The 19,985-nt window shown below is 39.9% G+C and overlaps 1 protein-coding gene across 1 annotated transcript; it reads left to right on the top strand.

Moving 5' to 3' along the window:
- Positions 1 to 9,458: 9,458 nt before the first annotated feature.
- trim35-1 (tripartite motif containing 35-1) lies at positions 9,459 to 17,163 on the top strand. The gene is made up of 6 exons (XM_079617127.1): positions 9,459 to 10,456; positions 11,407 to 11,502; positions 11,879 to 12,100; positions 12,747 to 12,769; positions 13,718 to 13,836; positions 14,860 to 17,163. The coding sequence occupies exons 1-6, from the start codon at positions 10,073 to 10,075 to the stop codon at positions 15,537 to 15,539; spliced, it is 1,524 nt and encodes a 507-aa protein (XP_079473253.1). The 5' UTR covers positions 9,459 to 10,072; the 3' UTR covers positions 15,540 to 17,163.
- Positions 17,164 to 19,985: the final 2,822 nt, after the last annotated feature.

The following is a 19,985-nucleotide window of genomic DNA, read 5'->3' on the forward strand; positions in this document are numbered from 1 at the left end:
ACCATACCTAGAGATTGGCATCATCACACACTCTTCACCATACCTAGAGATTGGCATCATCACACACTCTTCACCATACCTAGAGATTGGCATCATCACACACTCTTCACCATACCTAGAGATTGGCATCATCACACACTCTTCACCATACCTAGAGATTGGCATCATCAGACACTCTTCACCATACCTAGAGATTGGCATCATCACACACTCTTCACCATACCTAGAGATTGGCATCATCACACACTCTTCACCATACCTAGAGATTGGCATCATCACACACTCTTCACCATACCTAGAGATTGGCATCATCACACACTCTTCACCATACCTAGAGATTGGCATCATCACACACTCTTCACCATACCTAGAGATTGGCATCATCACACACTCTTCATCACACACTCTTCAACATACCTGGAGATCGGCATCATCACACACTCTTCACCATACCTAGAGATTGGCATCATCACACACTCTTCACCATACCTAGAGATTGGCATCATCACACACTCTTCACCATACCTAGAGATTGGCATCATCACACACACTTCACCATACCTAGAGATTGGCATCATCCCACACTCTTCACCATACCTGGAGATCGGCATCATCACACACTCTTCACCATACCTAGAGATTGGCATCATCACACACTCTTCACCATACCTAGAGATTGGCATCATCACACACACTTCACCATACCTAGAGATTGGCATCATCACACACTCTTAACCATACCTAGAGATTGGCATCATCCCACACTCTTCACCATACCTGGAGATCGGCATCATCACACACTCTTCACCATACCTGGAGATCGGCATGGGGTACTTTCCATAAGATTATCTCTCAATGCTAATCAAACCAGATATTAGGCGAACTGAAATAAAACATGCCGATCTCTGATTTTTTATTCCTCTTTTTAGTCAACTTTAGCATGGGTGTCTAAACTTATGCATAGCACTGTAGCACATTTGACACAGGACTAAGGCCCTGTTTACACGAGAACGCACGCGGGTGAAAACAGAAAAATATTTTATGGGATGTGCCTTTCGTTTACACGGCGATGGCGTTTTTGGGGCTTAAAAATGCAAAAAAGTGAAACCACCCTCCAGAGTGGAAATCTTAAAAAAGCTCCACCGTCGCGTTCCCGTCTAAAGGGTAAAAACGCAAAAGTCTGCTAAACAGTGAAGGCGTCGCGTACGCGTTTACGTCACAGGCATGCGCCAGTACAGGAAAATAACAAAACATTATCAAACTAAAACTAAGCATTAATTGAAAAATTCTGTCACCGAGGGTTAAAGCAGCAGCATTACCGTATTAAACATGAAAAACTGTGTCAGCGGCTCTTTCACTTTCAGTGCTCCACATCGCCACCTAGCCGCCTGGAGTGCACACTACATCCAATTTCACACACTTTTGCGTCACCATATGCACGCAGATTTCCCCCCCATAACGCTCGTCTAAACGCAGAATAAAAAGTGTTAACGCAACGCCACTTTTGCGTTTTCTCTTCAGATCGTTTCCGTGTAAACAGCCTAAAGGCCATTGCACACACTGAGTCCGAAATTTTCGTATGCGTTTTTCCGTATTCGTGATTCGGTGGCTCTGAATTGTCAAAGCACCATTCAAACACCATTCAAACTGCTTGTTACGGATGCAAAAAACGCGTATTTATTTTTTAACGTGCGAAAATTTCAGATGCGAATTATCGACTCAGTGTGCACTGGCCTTTAGACTAAATAAAAAGCAGCTGAGAGAATGAACACGTTGATTCATGTTTGATGTTTCACACACACACACACACACACACACACACACACACACACACACACACACACACACACACACACACACACCTGCGAGGTCATGCCGCACCAGAAGTTGGAGTACGCGGCTCTGGACTCCAGCATCGGCGCCACCAGCGTCTTGTTCTCCTGCATCAGCTTCCATAACACATCACTGTTGGTCAGCAGATTATCACAGTCCACCGTCTGCACACACACGCGAGGTCACATGAGCAAACACATCTGCATAGGCCCGCCTCCAGAGCAAGACATCAGCCAATAGAATTACATCCTCAAATATGTGACCCTGGATCACACAACCATCACGAGCCGCACGCGTTTATCTGTGGCAATAGCCAACTATACATTATGGGTCAAAAGTATCGTCGGCCAAACATCATTAGGATATTAAGATCATGTTCCATGAAGACATTTTGTAAATTTCCTACCGTAAATATATTAAATATTTGTTTGTGAGTGAATGCAGCACAATCGTGAACATGCAGGTGAAACTCGATAAATTTAAATATCGTGCAAAAGTTATAATTTTGATGATTATGGCGTACAGCTTATGAAATCCCCAAATTCAAAATCTCCGAAAATTCTAATATTACATGAAATCAATAAAAAAACAGATTTTAAATACAGAAATGTCGGCCCTCTGAAAAGTATAATCATGCATATGTATAGTTATATAAACTAAATATATTAGTTTCACCTTTTAATTTGAATTACTGAAATACATGAACTTTTGAACGATATTCTAGTTTTCCGAGTTTCACCTGTAAATTCACACTTCTAATGTTTCTGAAATACGGTTTAAGTGGAACAAGCATTTATGCTGAACTAAAATATACTGTAATGTCATTTATATTTAAATATTTGTAATCACACGTGTAAGGATGGAGCTGCAATTAAGTGCAATTTTAAGTGGTTTTGATTGATGCGGCTCGGTGAAAAGTGTGTATAATCCTGTAATGGAACAAGTACTTTGACTAAAACACATGCAAACCAGTTAGAAACCTCAAAACTGTGCAGCCGAAGCAAATCACAGAGCAGCAGATATAATAAACACACACAGAAATAACACACACACACTGAACAGTGCTGCTAAACACACACACACACACACAGGGTCGTGACCTCTGACCTCTAACCCTGCTCTGACTGGAGGTGAGCTGTAATTACACTGCATCTACTCTGTCATTATCTTCACGCTGTGGATGATGCTAGTGGACTTCAGGTGATAATGTTTTTACAATATTTTCAACGCCTGCATCTTGAAACCTATTTGAAGGTGTGTGTTCTGGAGCCCCAAACACTGTTGTTGTGCGGATGAGCGAGTCAGATTTAGTTCACACAAAAATGAAAACCCACGACTCCGCAGTGCCGCTGCTGACGTGTTATCTGGAGGCCAGAGCTTCGTTTACAGCGTCTTACGTCACTGCGGAGTCGTGAACGGATTGACAACAGACCCGGAAGAGAATACAATGCTGAATAAAGTCGTAGCTTGTGTTATTTTTGGACAAAAATGTATTTTCGATGCTTCAAAAAATTCGAACTAACCCACTGATGTCACATAGACTACTTTGATGATGTGTTTATTACCTTCCTGGACATGGACAGTATACCGTACACACATTTTCAATGGAGGGACAGAAAGCTCCGGACTAAATTTAAAATATCTTAAACTGTGTTTCCGAAGATGAACGGAGGTCTTACGGGCTTAGAACGACATGGGTAAACTAACCCTTTAAGGGTTTTCTGTTAGAACAGTGTGTGTCCGCGACCTCTAAGTTAATAACTAATGATCTTTGCGACGGAAGTGAATCAATCAAAACTAACTTTATCTGGACAATAACTTTATTCTAGAGCTGCTGTAAAGCCTAAACAATCTCTGTTATTAAACAATCTATATTGTTAAAAGTGCTGTATAAATGAAGGAGACTTGACTTGAGTGACGGATAAAGCCACTGCTCACACACACACACACACACACACACGAGTGTGAGAGGATTGGAGGATGTACCAGGAAGTAGTCGGCCCACATCTCTCGGGCCGTCTCGAGGGCCGCCTGACGCAGCTTCATCACGTGCTCGTAGCGGAGATTCGTCCAGTGCTTCGGCCCGCTCTCGTCCTCGTACACGCTGACACACACACACACACACACACGTTTCAGACACAGTCTGAGGTCATTTAAACAATCACACATATGCAGGGGTGCACATGACTGGTACGCAGGTACGCATGCGCGACAAAAATCAGGAATGCGTAATGCCACTTGTGTTACTGCGCGCCTTTGCGTACTTTAAGGGGAACTGTCGCCAAAGTGCAACCTACGCAGAATTAATTTAATTTTTTCACAGACGAAAACGAGACGATAACTAAATAAAACCCGTTTTAAATGACGACCACTATGACGTATTGACATTTTCGTCAACGAATAAAAACTAGACGGAAATGTTAGAGAGGGACGAATGGGGAAGAGATCCAGTCAGAACTGATTTGTGTTTGTATGCGCACATGTGAACTGTAGCGTGCTGATCTACCGGCGGCACACGAATCGGCATGCGCTTGACGCATGTCTCAAATCGTTAAAAAATGTAAACGTCTGGGAGAAAGAGAAGAGCAGACATGGATAGATCTGAATAAGAGTGACGATGCGAAAGAGAGCTTTATTCGGAATGTTTTTCTGTGCGAACACACACACACACACACAGGGCTGAATTGAGCTCTCTTTCGCGTCTGAATGGACAAATACACAACATTGTGTCTAAATGTCCATTTTGGAGAGTATTCTCGTAAACACAGTCGGTTTTGTCTTTACAGAACGTACAGTGCATCCGTGCAATTGGATCTGCACACTCGGTCTTAAAGTGACAATGCGTAATAAACCTAATGCCTTCTGTACACTTAATATTGATCAAACAATAAAATAAAAAGAGACAATTCACTGCTCTTTAATATCTTTAATATCTTTAAGGATTAATTATATTTGATTTATACAAATAAATAAATCTGAACAATCAAATAACACTTCAAATACATTTTTCCAAACGTGTTTTCTATCATTTTAGGTCGTTTTTTTTCACACTGATGTAAATTTAAGTGTTCGTTTTTTAATAAGTTTGGTTTTAGTTAGTTATTTTTATGCTATAGAAACGAAAATGTGACGTCACATATGGGGTGAGAACCAAACACCATCTCTGGTACTCACCTGAGTAACTCACTGAAAAAGTGATGTGTACCCCTGCACATATGAACACATTAAAGGTGCAGTGTGTGATTTCAGCGGCACCTAGTGGTGAGCTTGCGACGTCAATCACACATATGAACACATTATATGACTTTTTCAAAGTCAATCAAATATACATTAACATTCAATTCATACATAAAAGGACTGAAATGCACTACAATTAGCATCCCAGACAGCAACATAGTGTCCCGGATCCGGCCCACACTATGTTACTGTCTGGGATGATTTTATTTTATTTTTTTTGTATTAAAAATGCATTTTTATGCATTTTGTTATATTATCTGCAATGGGATAATAACTAAAAACCTGTGCAGCAGGACTATCTATTTATGTATATTCATACATTATATTTACATTTAGTAGACGCTTTTATCCAAAGCGACTTACATTGCGTTTCAAGGTACACATTTACATTCGTATCAGTTCTTGCTTTCCCTGATTCGAACCCATGACCTTGACGTTGCTACTGTTTTTCATCTAAGCATACATCTTATGTATTGTATCCTATTTTCCGTTATTACAGTTAACTACACGCAGTCATATGGAACGGTGATGCGGTCGAGACCTGCCGGAACTACTTTATCCGTGCGTTTCCCTGAATATAACTGCACACCTTAGCGCTCGTCAACCAATCAGATTCAAGCACTCAACGGCCCCGTAGTATAAACAGACATGAGTTGGGTGCGTCTCACCTGGGCTCCTCCTGAGGTCTCCACTCCACATAATGATAAAAGCTCTGGACGTTGATCAGCCATTCCTGCAGGACAGCGGATGTGTTGTCGGAGTTATGATCCGTGGCCACCCTGAGGAGATATAAACACGGATCAGGATCCAGTCAGGAACACACATGGAAAAACCTCCAGAAACGAGGACTGTAATCAGAGCTCTCTAATGTTCCTGAGTGTGGAGTGTGTGCTGTAACATCACCCCATAATTAACTTCACTACACGACCTGTGGAAAGTGAAGCTGTCTTTAACGTTTGGCTGCAGAACGAGCGGACGAGAACCAGAGACTCACACACTTTCACTCAGTCGATACTAGAAAATCACATTTTTGTTCAGAAGAAGATCCATGAGAGGCTGAAGAATCAAAACCATCAATCGCTGAGATCATACAGGAGATCCAGACTTTACTGCGAACACACGGATCCCATGGTGCTGCTTTATCACACACACACACACACACACACACACGGATCCCAGGTGCTGATGTATCACACACACACACACACACACACACACTCACACACGGATCCCAGGTGCTGCTTTATCACACACACACACACGGATCCCAGGTGCTGATGTATCACACACACACACACACACACACACACACACACACACACACACACACAGGTGGAGGGGAATGGAATTTGCCTCAGGAACGTTCAAAAGCCTTTGTGTGAGTGTGTGTGAGTGTGTGTGTGTGTTTGACCTACAGGTATAAATTCTACCATTATTGTCACTAAACTTGCAAAGACAAGCACTAGCACTGCTGCTCATAATTAGGATTCGAATGGAAAAAAAACACTAATAAAGTTGAGTGTGTGTGTGTGTATGTGTATGTGTGTGTGTGTGTGTGTGTTGAGTTTAAAAACCAACGATTTTTATTGTGAATAATGTGATTTTTTTGGTTTGCATCAAAAAATTTTTTAAATAACATGCTGACTAAACGATACAATTTCCAACAAATATAACTATTAAAATATATATATATATTCAAAAGTTGGGGGTAAAAAAAAGACTGTTAAATAAATAAACAGTTTCTTTTCATTCAGAATTCAGTATTTTTTTTTTTTTTTTTAAAGCCTTGGTGAGCAGAAGAAACTTCTTGCAAATCTTACTGACCCCAAACCTTTAAACATAATGTTATATTACACATAATTATGGTACTAAAATGGTGCTTAAACATCTGTGTGTGTAAAATCACATCTGTAATAATGTGGCCGCCTGATTCATGTCATCAAACGAAAGCGCTCATTTGATAATTAAAGTCATGAAGTCGCGGGAGAAGAAAGGCGGGAAACCGCAGCTCAGGGAACCAATCACACGGAGACGCCCAACCCATGGCAACCGACCGGGATATAACGGGAAAACTGAAGAGAAACCCACTGGAGATGTTCAACACGAGCTGTCGTATGGCTTTACGAGTGTGTGAACCGCACTTGTAATGCTACGCTCGTGTAGCGAGGCTACTTGTTAGCGGTTAGCAACTCTCATTAAGTGCAGTCTGAGTTTAATCCTGTAATAAAGCTGCAGATTATATGGAGTTTGATGTGTGTGTGCTGAAGCACAGATCTGCCAGGATGTTCAGTTGAGTGTGAGTTTGCTAAAGCACTAGCGAGCGCTGAACCACGCTAGCGGACTCTGCGACTCGCGGGACACGTGTGGTTTAGCTCTGGTCTGTTTGTGGCAGCGACACAAACCCTGGCGGTTCGGTTTCGGCTGTTCACTACACGCTGCTTCCGCTCTGAGACTCTTTTGAAGGGAATGAGGATGATACCATGTCAGAAATGTTGTACATAAGCAGCGGCTAATCAGTGCCAATGCTATTTTAATCTCACCCAACAATTAAACGTTCACACTAAATGGAGATTTCACCCAAAAATTAAGTCATTTATCATCATGTTTTGCTGTCATGTAATTATTTAGTCACACATGATCGCTAGAACAAACTTTATTTGATTTGACAGCAAGGCCGAAGGGGATGATATTCGATAAATAATACTTTTTAAACAATACCTGGAATAGGGCTAATGATTGTTTTGGTAATCTAGTAATCAGTCAATAATTTTGATGATTAATCGAGTTATATGTCAATTATTTTTGGCACTTCAAGTAACATGACGATTATTTTTGACGAGTAATCTGATCTTTTTTTGCAGTAGCCTAATATAAATAGACTTAAGTTAACAATAACCATTAAGCTATAATCATAGTACACCATATGTTATTATTGCATAGCATACCGTTTAATGTACAACAACAAGTATCTGCATCTATTTATGATTATTAAGCATCTAACTTCTATTTACACTTATTTCAGATATTTTGTACATGGTGTAAATATAATCTATTGCGGTTTAAACTTGGCGAACATAGCCGCTGCCAAACATTTAACAAACATGTTAATAAATAATTTGTTTTCCATTAGTGTCAAAATAATGTTTGCTGAGGGGGTGAAATTATAACATGCTTTAAACTATGAATAAACAATACGTAGATAGTTCACCATGCTTATTTTCTGAGGTCATGTCTCTCAGAGGATGTTTCATAAATGTCATCTCTCTGTCGCCGCAGGGACAGTTTTCCGCTCACTGACTCTCATTCATGCAGAAGACTGTTGTTTTCTCACACATTCCGTCCGCGCGCACAACGCGCACTCACGCGGCGCGTGCTACAAAGACACGTCGGCTGATCGGATCATGAGTGGAAAAAGGGGGCAGAGCTGAACCTGATCGGGGTATGAAGGGGAGTCTGTGTGCCCTGGACACGTTGAAACTCGCTCATTCCCCTCCACACACACACACACACACACACACACAGTCCACAGCAGGGAGAGAGTCACAACTGTACATCTCTCTCATTCCCAAACACACATCAATCTCAAAACACTCATGTAAGCACAGCTGCTGTTAGTTTAGTTAACTCAACACACGAACGCCTATGTTGTTTACTTCCCCTCACTTCATTTGTGGAAACCCTGCAGTCACCGCACTCCAGTTAAAACGCAAAACATCAGTCCTGTGGACGCGCATCTGTCAGACGCGTAATTGCGCAAAACGTTATTCTAACGCCAAATAATCTCAATCCGCCAAACTCACCATACACCCATGCGGTCTTTGGGGTAGTTGAGGCGGTCGATGGCGCCGAGGACCTGCGGGAGAGAGTGCGCGGAGTTGCGGCACACCAGCGCGAGCAGAACCCGCGGCGCGAGCAACGCGGACTCCGGGCTCCAGCGCTCCTCCGGGAAATAACTGCGCACCGGACCGCTCCAGAACAGCAGGACAAAGAAACACAGCAGATGCATAGCCGGAGAGCGAGAGACGAGTCCGAGAAAAGCGGAATATCAGGCAGAAAAGCGGAGCCGCGAGACTGAACGCGCAGCGCTGACGCGAACAGTGACCATCGCCGATTTAATGCCTACCGACATAAACACGGAGAGACTCTTGGTGGTCCCTAGAGGAGAATTAAAGGGAAGGGTTTCTTACTAAAAAGGGAACATCGTGCAACAAAAAAGACAGCAAAATCCACTTTTCTCAATCATCTGGAAAATGACAGAGAAATTATAATATATGGTAATTAAACTGCACAGACTTTATAGTTATGAGTGACAAGCCCGCGATCTGGCGTGTGCGCCTTTAATTTCGCGGCGGCCCCTTTAAGAAGAGCAGCTGTGTTCTGTTAGAATCTGCCAGAAAGTTTATGGGCGTGGCTTAACACACACTTGTGCCAAATATACAAGCATGCAACAGTTACACAGTAGGCTACTAAATATCTCAATAATTTTCATAACTCGTAAAAATGTTTTCAATTACCTCATTGCTTCTGCCTTAAATTAGCCAACTGATATATTTGTATCTAGGTATGTACATTTCTGAAATACATATTGTGCATTTAACAGATCATTCTAAATTGTAATGTGATGTATGCATTTTATGTAAAGCTGCTTTGAAAAGCGCTATACAAATAAAAAAATTGGATTGAATCTGCTAGTCACAGACGTCTAGCTAAATATTTCAAAATTGTGTGTATTTTGCCAATAAGTACAAATCTTTTTATTTCATGCTTTTGCAAGAAATGTGTCTCTGAGAGAGTTTTCAGAGAACAGCGCCTCCTGTTGTACAGAGACACACGTTTCGTTGTTCACCAACTTTTTCTTCCAATCAAATTTTGACATGTCATTTCCTCACAAGAGAGGCTGTACTAAATAAAGAAGTGTTTTGTTTTCTCTGTCCTCATCCTTTTCCGCTGCTCCTATAAAGTGTTTTTGTTCTCCGTGAATTACAGTTTCATTGTTCTCCTCATGTCTCTTGAGGATGAGCTGTCGTGCCCCGTGTGCACCGAGCTCTTCCGTGACCCTGTGTTATTGAGCTGTGGTCACAGTTTCTGTCGTCAGTGCATTAATGATCACTGGAGCTCGAGCAGAACCAGAAACTGTCCCGTCTGTCGACAGCTTTCACCTCAGCAACCGGTGTCCAACCTGAGCCTGAGGAACACCTGTGAGTGTTACCTGAGAGAGAACAACACGAGGAAGCAGAGGGAGAGAGAACATGTGTGTCAGATACACGGAGAGAAGATTGAGCTGTTCTGTCAAACGGATGAACAGGTTTTGTGTTCAGTGTGTAAGAAACATGAGCACGGATGGCACAAAATACAGACGCTACAACAAGCTGTACAACAACGCAAGGTGAGTACGCGTGCGCAGATGATACAGAAACAATGTAATTATTAAAGGGATAGTTCACCCAAAAATTTAAATTGTCGTTCAAAACCTGTAAGCAGTGGCCGCGTAACTAAAACTTAATGTTGTAACTTAATTGTAAGAAGCTCATCTGTAGCCTACAGTAATTCTTAATAGTCCCTTCACTCATTTTCACAGTTATCAAGAATGAACCTCATTGGTTCTTGCAGAAGCTCAAACGTTCTGCGTAACACGAGAATGAACCTCATTGGTTCTTGCAGAAGCTCAAACGTGCTGCGTAACACGAGAATGAACCTCATTGGTTCTTGCTGAAGCTCAAACGTGCTGCGTAACACGAGAATGATCCTCATTGGTTCTTGCAGAAGCTCAAACGTGCTGCGTAACACGAGAATGAACCTCATTGGTTCTTGCAGAAGCTCAAACGTGCTGCGTAACACGAGAATGAACCTCATTGGTTCTTGCTGAAGCTCAAACTGCGTAACACGAGAATGAACCTCATTGGTTCTCACACACGGTAAGCGAACATGCTTGAACTTCGTTCATCACAACTGATGTGTGAGTTGAGAAATGTTTATATGTGAATAGAAGCCTAAATTAAATTTGTTCATCATATAATGCGAGCAGAAAACTTTGACCAAACCGCTCAATTCATATGGAGTTTTACAATCTTGTTAGAAACTTTTTGAAATGTCAAAGTGGTAGTTGCGTAGCTGTCATTGGGGGAACAGAAATCACTCAGATTTCATCAAAAATATCTTAATTTGTGTTTCAAAGATGAACGAAAGTCTTGCTGGTTTAGAACGACATGAATGTGAGTATTAATGACAGAATTTGCATTTTTGGTTGAACTATCACTTTAAATACTTAAGCATGGCAGTCCAGTTAATTCTCCAAATAAATCAAAGAGGTTTAAATGTATGATTGCATGTGTTAAGGCGAAGCTGAGAGGAGATCTTCGCTCCGTTGAAAAGACGTTGGTCTCATTACAGAATGGTACAGCACAAGATAGCAAAATCTCCAGGTACATTCAGGTGAGGTTTGTGTAGCATAAATATAACTGAACAGAAATATCACGTTTTCTTCACACAAAAAAAATATTTTACCTGGTGGTTTTGTACGCATAATTTAATGATTTTTATTTATTTATTGAATGAACACTAAATAATAATTGAATATTGACTTCTGATGAGTTTCTCTATAGATCTTGTAGATTTATGTAACAGAAGCTAATTCGTAATTTAAGAATTTTACTAGAATTTTTCAATATGTTTTGCAAAGTGAGGAATGTCTATCACATTGAAAAGCCTCTGGTAGGAAGAAGTTGTGTTTTAGATCTGTCATGTAGGTTTTCTTGTTATTCGTCTTGCGTGTGGATGATTAACAGTTTCACACATGACATTCCCCTAGTCTCAAGTTCAGCAGACCGAGAGGAGAATCAGGGAGGAGTTTGAGAAGCTGCATCAGTTCCTCAGAACGGAGGAGGAGAGCAGGATAGCAGCTCTAAATGAAGAACAGAAAGAAAAGGGAGGAAAGATGGAAAGAAGAATACAAGGAGGAATACTGTCTCTCTGTGACCGAGTCAGAGAACTGAAAGAAGAACTTGAGGACGAGGACATCACCTTCCTGCAGGTCTACACACACACACACACACACACACACACACACACACACACACACACACACACACACACACACACACACACACACACACACACACACACACACACACACACACACACACACACACACACACACACTCTCTGTGGTAAATCCTGCCATTCACTCCACACACAGCTCTGGAAAAAAAGAAGAAATTCATTTTTGTTGATAAATGGAAGTTGTGTTAAACATAATTTGCCCTCATTGTAAATGGTTTAAATTTCCGGTTAGTAACAGTTTTTGGGACCATATGAAATTCATATTCTACACGATTGAGCACAACCAGTTTATAGTGTGTCATTTTGGACAGCCCTTATCTAAATTATGTTGTTATATAATATTTACCAGGACTGAATCATTTTAATCTCTTAATATTTTAATCTTTAATATTTACCATTAATATTAAATGTTAAAATGTTATGGTTAAAAGGGTCATAACATTTAGATATGCAACTTATTTACCCACTTTTTACATTGTATATTTTGAATGTCTAGTGAATAAATGCAATATTACAATAACAACATGGTTGAGGTTGTATACTTTTGTTGGTGGTTATAGTCTATTCTTAAATTATAATATGGTCTAATATTATTGTCCTTCTGTGCTTTTTCTCAGAATTATCAAAGACCTATGAACAGGTATTTTGATTTCCATTTTTCATTTTAGAATATTCATGATCATTAAAGGGTTGTTCGACTTTCGTTCATCCTCAGAACACAAATGAAGATATGTTTTGTTGTTTTTGCACTATGTTCCATGGTTCTATTGTGTACTATTTATTGTTGTTGTGTATGTGTTAGTTTTGTTGCTTTTGCTCTATGTTCCCTTGTACTATTGTGGTACTGTTTATTGATGTTGTCCTTGTGTTTGTTTGTTTGCTTTGTTCTAAGTTCCCTTGTACTATTGTTGTACGGTTTATTGATGGTTATTGATGTTGTCCTTGTGGTAGTCTTGTTGCTTTTGCACTATGTTCTATTGTGGAAGGAACATTTTTTTTAATTTTTTTTATTAATATTGGGGGTGGGCGCTTATAAGCTATAGCATCAGCCCTCTCCTTTTTGAGCAGAATGATTAATGCTCAAAATAAATAAATAAATAAATAAATATTTCTGATGAAATCTGAGAGCGGTCTCACTCCTCCATAGGCTTCTAAGGGATTGAAACCCACCGGCCCAGAAAGTGAAAGACATCGTTAAAATAGTCTACATGTGACTACAGCGGCTCAACCTTATGTTTATCAAGCGACGAGAATACTTTTTGTGCGAAATAACGACTTTTTTCAACTATTAATTTCCTTCTGCGTGGGCACAGAAGCGCTGCGCTGTTACACTACGGGAACTCACTCGAGGCCCACACTGAGGGAAAAATAAATAAACATTTGCGCACAAAAAGTATTCTCGTCGCTTGATAAACTTAATGTTGAGCCACTGTAGTCACTTGGACTATTTTAACGATGTCTTTAATAAGTTTTCTGGGCCTGCAAGTTTCGATCCCTAATTCTGAGTAATTACTGACCGAATTTTCATTTTTGGGTGAACTATCCCTTTAACTTTCAAAACTGATTGTGTTGTGTGTGTGTATTTTAGAGCTAAATACACACTCCCAGATGCAGAACTGAGTTCAGAAGCTCTTATTGATGTTCCCAAACATCTGGGCAACTTGAAGTACCAAGTGTGGGAGAAGATGAAGGACGTCTGCCCTTACTGTGAGTACTAGACTAGATCAGGGGTTCCCAAACTTTTCCATGACAATGCCCCCCAAATACCACGAGGTTCTGGCCAAGGCCCCCCTTTTGCAGGATGTGTGTATTATTAAATAAATAAAACATCTGTGAACATCAGATTATGTGATGGTGTTTGATACCAGCCAATCAGAACGATTATAGAGATGCACCGATTACAATTTTCTAGGCCTATTCCGATTTTTCATTGAGTTTGACCCGCCGATACAATTTCATTTTTCTAACCACTTTACAGCACACACAAATATTTATTTTCTATATATTTTTTTTTATTAAAACACCATATACTTTTACTCAAACTGAATAATAAAAACAAGTTTAAATGGGTAAATTTCATAAATGTATCTATATTTTTGAGTCTTCATTTTCTTTTCTGTCATAGTCCAGTTCTTGTTAAAACACACTAGGCATGCAAATAATGTGCATTTTAGGCACTTTTTGTGTAAAATAAAAATTATTTTGTCCATCAAAAGTGTGCTTTCACTTTAATTGAGCGTGAGCAGCGCAACGAAACCCGCGCTTCACTGCCGCTCACGCGACGCTCCTGCTCGCGGTGTGAATGCACTCACTGATTAACATGCTCACCATGCTGAAAAAAATACGCTCTGCTCACGCGTTGCTCGCGCTTGCGGTGTAAAACGTCCGTAATTCACGAGGTTTCCTACATGTGCGGTCCGTGTGCACGTGTGATGCTGATGTTGCGCGATGTTAATTATGCAGCGCCGAGTGCATTTGACCGGCATAAAATCGGCATGTCAGACTGATTGGCCGGTCGCCTAATCTCTAAAAGATTAGCATTAAAAGTATAATGTTCAGATAGGCTATGCAACAAATTATTATAATGCTATTTCATAACAATTCTCATAATAATATTTAAAAAAAAAATTCTGGCGCCGCGGCCCCCACTTTGAAAACCCCTGGACTAGATCATTCCTGTAAGAACTGCTAAGATGATCAACATACTTGACACTTCCCTGTTCTCCTCAGATCCCGTGATCCTGAACCCAAACACATCTCCACCAGACGTGTCCGTGTCAGATGATCTGACCTCTGTGACCTCATGTTTCCATCGGCAGGACAGACCCAAAGCTATTCGTCTGCACTGGAACCGGATGGTGTTGGGAAGTGTGGGATACGGTGATGGTGTTCACACATGGGATGTTGAAGTGGGAAACAGTCGCCAATGGACACTAGGAGTGTGTTTTGGATTGGAGGGGAAACCTCCTACACAACCTTTGACCCCTGAAAACGGCTTCTGGGGTCTCCGACGTGATGGAGACTCGTACAGACTGATGGCGGCTGGATCGTGTGGATTGCAGATGATGGTCGATCCACAGGTAGTGAGAGTAAAGCTTGAGTATTGCTATGAGTTGGTTCAGGAGCCGTTGCGTCTGAAACGCTGGAGGAAGTTGAGCTTTTCTGATGCCAGGATTAATCACGTCATTGCAGCATTTGATAGAGTGCCATTGGCCAATAAACTGTTTCCCTTTATGATCCTGGAAGACCAGTCCGTCCCGCTGCGTGTCCTCCCAGCTAACGTTACTCTGACCGGTGAAAAGGAGCCATCGTTCATGGAGAGACATCGAGACTTGCTCATCATCTGCTTTGCTTTTGTCATGGTTATGTTGGGGATTTTGATAGGAAAGAATGAACGACAAGGCAGATGAAAATTATATTTACTGTAGTGATCTTTTATAACAGACGTCTGACAATCACACCAGCAAAACGAATGGATTCCTGAACTAATTACATGTTAATATGATGTAAAACGCCTCAGCGCCTGAGAGCCAGAGCTCCAGTTTATTTGCTGTCTCTGTTTAACAGCTCTGTGACCGTCTGAGAAATCATCAGACAAAACTGTAAAAACAAAGTAAACGGTTTACGAAAAAGTATTAAACTCTTTTCGTTTCTATTATTAGTAGAAAGGCAAATAATTTCTCATCTCCCGCTAGCATTCAGCAAATCTATATCATACACATTTATATCAGTCTCTATATTTATCATTATATTAGAATCTTTCAGTATCTAATCAATATGTAATTCCACAAGTTCTTCTGAAGAGTGCAGTTGCAGATTTGGAAAAAATTAACATTGTTTATTTTACAATTAATTAATTTTTATAAATATAATGTCGAATAAATGTCTAATTGTTAGTGTTGGGTCCGAGTCCACCTTTGTCGAGTCCGAGTCGAGTCCAAGTCCTTAACAACCGAGTACAAGTCCAAGTCCGAGTCCAAAGAGGGTCGAGTCGGACTTGAGTCCGAGTCCTTAACATCCGAGTCCGAGTCGAGTCCGGCCGAGTCCACAAAGATTTAAATGATTTGAAATTGACCTTTCACAAAGACCCGCCCCTCTTGGTTACTGTTGCTACGTCCGACAAGCCATTCCTCTCTCACTCCACATGTTCTCGTTCGGAGCAAAGAGGACACTAACAATGTGCCAACAGACAAGACAGAGCAGGGTACTTTTGGTTTGAAATAAAGTCTCAGCTTTCAATTTTTTTTAATTTTTATGTAATTCAAACGATAAATACTGTTTTGTGGTGCTTTAATGTGTAGGCCTCAGTTCAAGCAGCACGTGAACTGATAATCTCTTCTAGTTATAGCACAAATTAAACATAAATGAACATCAGAACTGCAAAAAGAAATCAATACTATTTTTCAAGTTCAAGTCCACTGCCTTTAATCTACTAACTGATTTGGTTTGTTTGTCGAACAAAAATGGCGTGTATCTGCATTATAATTGGTCAGATCACCTGTCAATCAAATCCCGGCGAAAGGTCTCAACACTGAGCTCTTAAATTCATATTTTAAACCTTACAAAATGATTGCAATGTATAGTTACAGTCATACGTTTACCTATTGTACATCTTTTAGAATCTGCAAGGTAATGCTTAATAATGCAACACGATGCATTAAGAGCCAGGGGTAAACTTTTGAGCAAGATGATGATGTTTAAATTTGTCTTATTGTGTTGTACATGCTAATATCTTATTTAGCCTCTGAAGGGTTGGACTAAATTAATGAATGCATTTTTAAACAAATAAGACCAATTTACACCAATGATCCAGTTCAAAAGTTTACACCTCTTGGCTCTTAACGGATGCTTCCTTCTTGTGCATCACTAAATGTTTGCAGGGTTTGTAATAGTTGTGTATGAGTCCCTCAGTTGTCACCAGTGTGAAAGTATGGATCTTACAATCATAGTCACTGCTAGTAAGGAGTCAAATATGCAGAAGATGCTGGAAAAGCAAAGAATGTGCAGGAGCTGGATGATTTTTCCTCAACCATTAAAAAAGAAAAAAAAAGAAAAAAAAGTTGTGGATCATTCAGGTAATGACACAATATTAATATGTAATATGTAATTTGTCTTTATTTTGTGTTTGTATTTTATTTAGGCTATTAAACATCTGTTATGTGAAAAAGCTTTTTCAGGGCAGTACTAAATAAAAACAATGTGTATCCGTCTTATTAAAAAACATATAAAAATAACATTTTGGAGATTCTGCAAGGAGTATGTAAACTTATGACTAAAGTATAAATGCAACAAAAATGATAACATTATTAGACGCCAAAATGTTGCTATGGTTATCACGTTCTTATGTTGCTATGTGTCAAATCATCGCAATTTCATGACTCAAAGGACAAAAATTAAGTGGATTCAATCCCACATTTAAATGCAGTTATCACTCTTTATAATTTACAGTGTGAATGTAACCACTGGTCCTCTAGAAGTATGAAAAACAAAACTATTTAGATTGTCAACAGCGCTCCCTTTAAGCCATCACTTACCGCGTTCGGCACTCTCCCTAAAACTCTCGTCATAAACACTGACTGAAGTTGTCCGCACTGCACAGTGAATATCTTATTTATATTGCGTCTAGAGAGACTTTGTTGTTTGTTTATGAGGGGATTTGCGAAAGGATACAGCTCGTGCTAATTCTAAACATACATTTTGAGCGAATTATTCGCATGCGGACTCTAAAACGCCTCTGATTTGCCACTGTGTTTATGCACTTAACTGTGATTGGCTACAATGCTCAACGCTGAAACAACATTGTTTCGTTTCGTTTTTGAATTTAAAAAAATCACAAAATTTCGTTTTGTGTCATCCAGTGCCCGGACTCGACTGGACTCGGACATTTTTCCGAGTCTAAAATGTCCCGAGTCCGTGTCAAGTCCGAGTACAAATTCATTCGAGTGCGTGACAAGTCCGAGTCCATTTAAAATTGGATTAGAGACCGGACTTGAGTCCGAGTCCGAGTTCGAGTACCCCAACTCTACTAATTGTCGGCCACTTGTTAAAATAAGTGTGTCCTAAAGCATGTTGAGCAGAGTATGCCAGAAGACCCTGTGAAGTAATAAAGTAAGTCCCTTCTATTTCCGATGGATTTTCGAAGTGTGGATCCGTGATCACTAATATTACCCACAACCCCCTGTGCTTTGGAGGAGGACCCCGTTCAGAACTACAAACACAAGTAAAAAGTGTTTGGAAAACTACAAACATGGTGGATGTGCGCAACCAACGGTTAAGTAGAGAGGGTTAGATAAAGGGTTTGAGTGATTAATAATCAACATCTAAGCTGATGAAAAATATTGTGTTATCCAACAAAAAGAGTACATTTAGGGCGTAGTATAAGTAGGCGAATCCAGTGTTGGGCAGTAGCGTCGCTACAAGTAGTGACGCTACTAGTTTAACTACATTTCTCAGTAGCGTGGTGGTAGCGTCGCTGTTTTCTGGATCAAATAGCTTTTCAGTAGCGAAGCTCTTTTTTTTATCAAGTAGTGCGGTAGCGTCCAGCACTACACACAAGCTACATTTCCCCAAGCATTTGTAAAGTTCAAGCTCATATCGGAAATACAACTGCTAAGTATCACTGATCCTGAATCAGTAAGTGACGATGACTTCTTCATGTTTTTTACGGCGGTTGGCAAGGACCATATTTCATTCCCGCGATGCGGAAAACACGGACAGAATCACGGGATCCAGAATGAACGCACGGTTTCATTTATCACACACTCAAACACTCACTGAGGCATGCATGACGCTCGCGATGTTTTCAGCCTATATGAGGACATTCATGCATGAACTTTATCCGCTCTGAGAGTCACCTCAGCAGCATTTTAGCTTTATTTGAGAAAACTCGACAAATCATAAACAAACACAGAGAAGAGACTCAAAGGTCTACACGGCAACCCGTCAAAATAAAAGCATGGTTTAACCTTTGAAGAAAGTTTTGCTTAAATCATTGGTTATTACAATTAAATTAAACCATTAAAATGGAATCAAGAAAAGAAAAACAAAAAGAAAAGAAAATTTGGTAAATTCTTTTTTAAAAATTCATAGTGCCCTAAATCTTATTTATTTTAATATTTTAATAGATGATTGTTAAATTGTATAAGTTTCATGGTTTCAATTAATTAGACATGCATTTTGATTACTAAAATTGTATTTAACCATTAAAATGGGAGTCCAAAAATATTAAAACGGGAAAAAACATAATACAGAAAAAAAAAAATAATAATAATAATTTAGAATGTGAAAAAAATTATTTAAAAAAATCATAGGGCCCTACAATCAGCTTTTAGGTGCATTACCACCACATTCTGCTCCGGATGTGGACATCACGTACCAATCTCAATCCTTGAGCTGACCCGTGAGAAATTTGCTTAATGGAAAGATGCACACACTCTCAACACCTGGTTTTGTTATACTTTTATATAGTTATTATTATTATTATTATTATTTTTAATTGGTTTTGAACAGTTTGTGAATAAACAATTGAACTGATAAAGTATGCCTGCCTATCTGTTTGACTGACATTATGTTTAAAAATTAAAAAAATGAATTAAAAAAAAAATAGCTTAGAAGTAGAAAGCTACTTTTGCCATATTACTGTAGCTTAGCTTGCTACTCTTCCCAGGGAGGAGCTTCAGTGTAGTGAAGCTGAATTTAATGTAGAGTAACTGCTAGCTTAGCTCACTACATTTTCCAAGTAGCTTGCCCAACACTGCGAATTGCGACGCATTATCCGTGTCAAATGGCAGTAATAACATCATGTGTTGCTTCTAGCAGTGCTCGATATCCTGGTTAATGTGTGCAAATATCCGGTT

Source organism: Phoxinus phoxinus (assembly GCF_949152265.1).
Source record: "Phoxinus phoxinus genome assembly, chromosome: 6".
NCBI classification, from domain to species: Eukaryota; Metazoa; Chordata; class Actinopteri; order Cypriniformes; family Leuciscidae; genus Phoxinus; species Phoxinus phoxinus.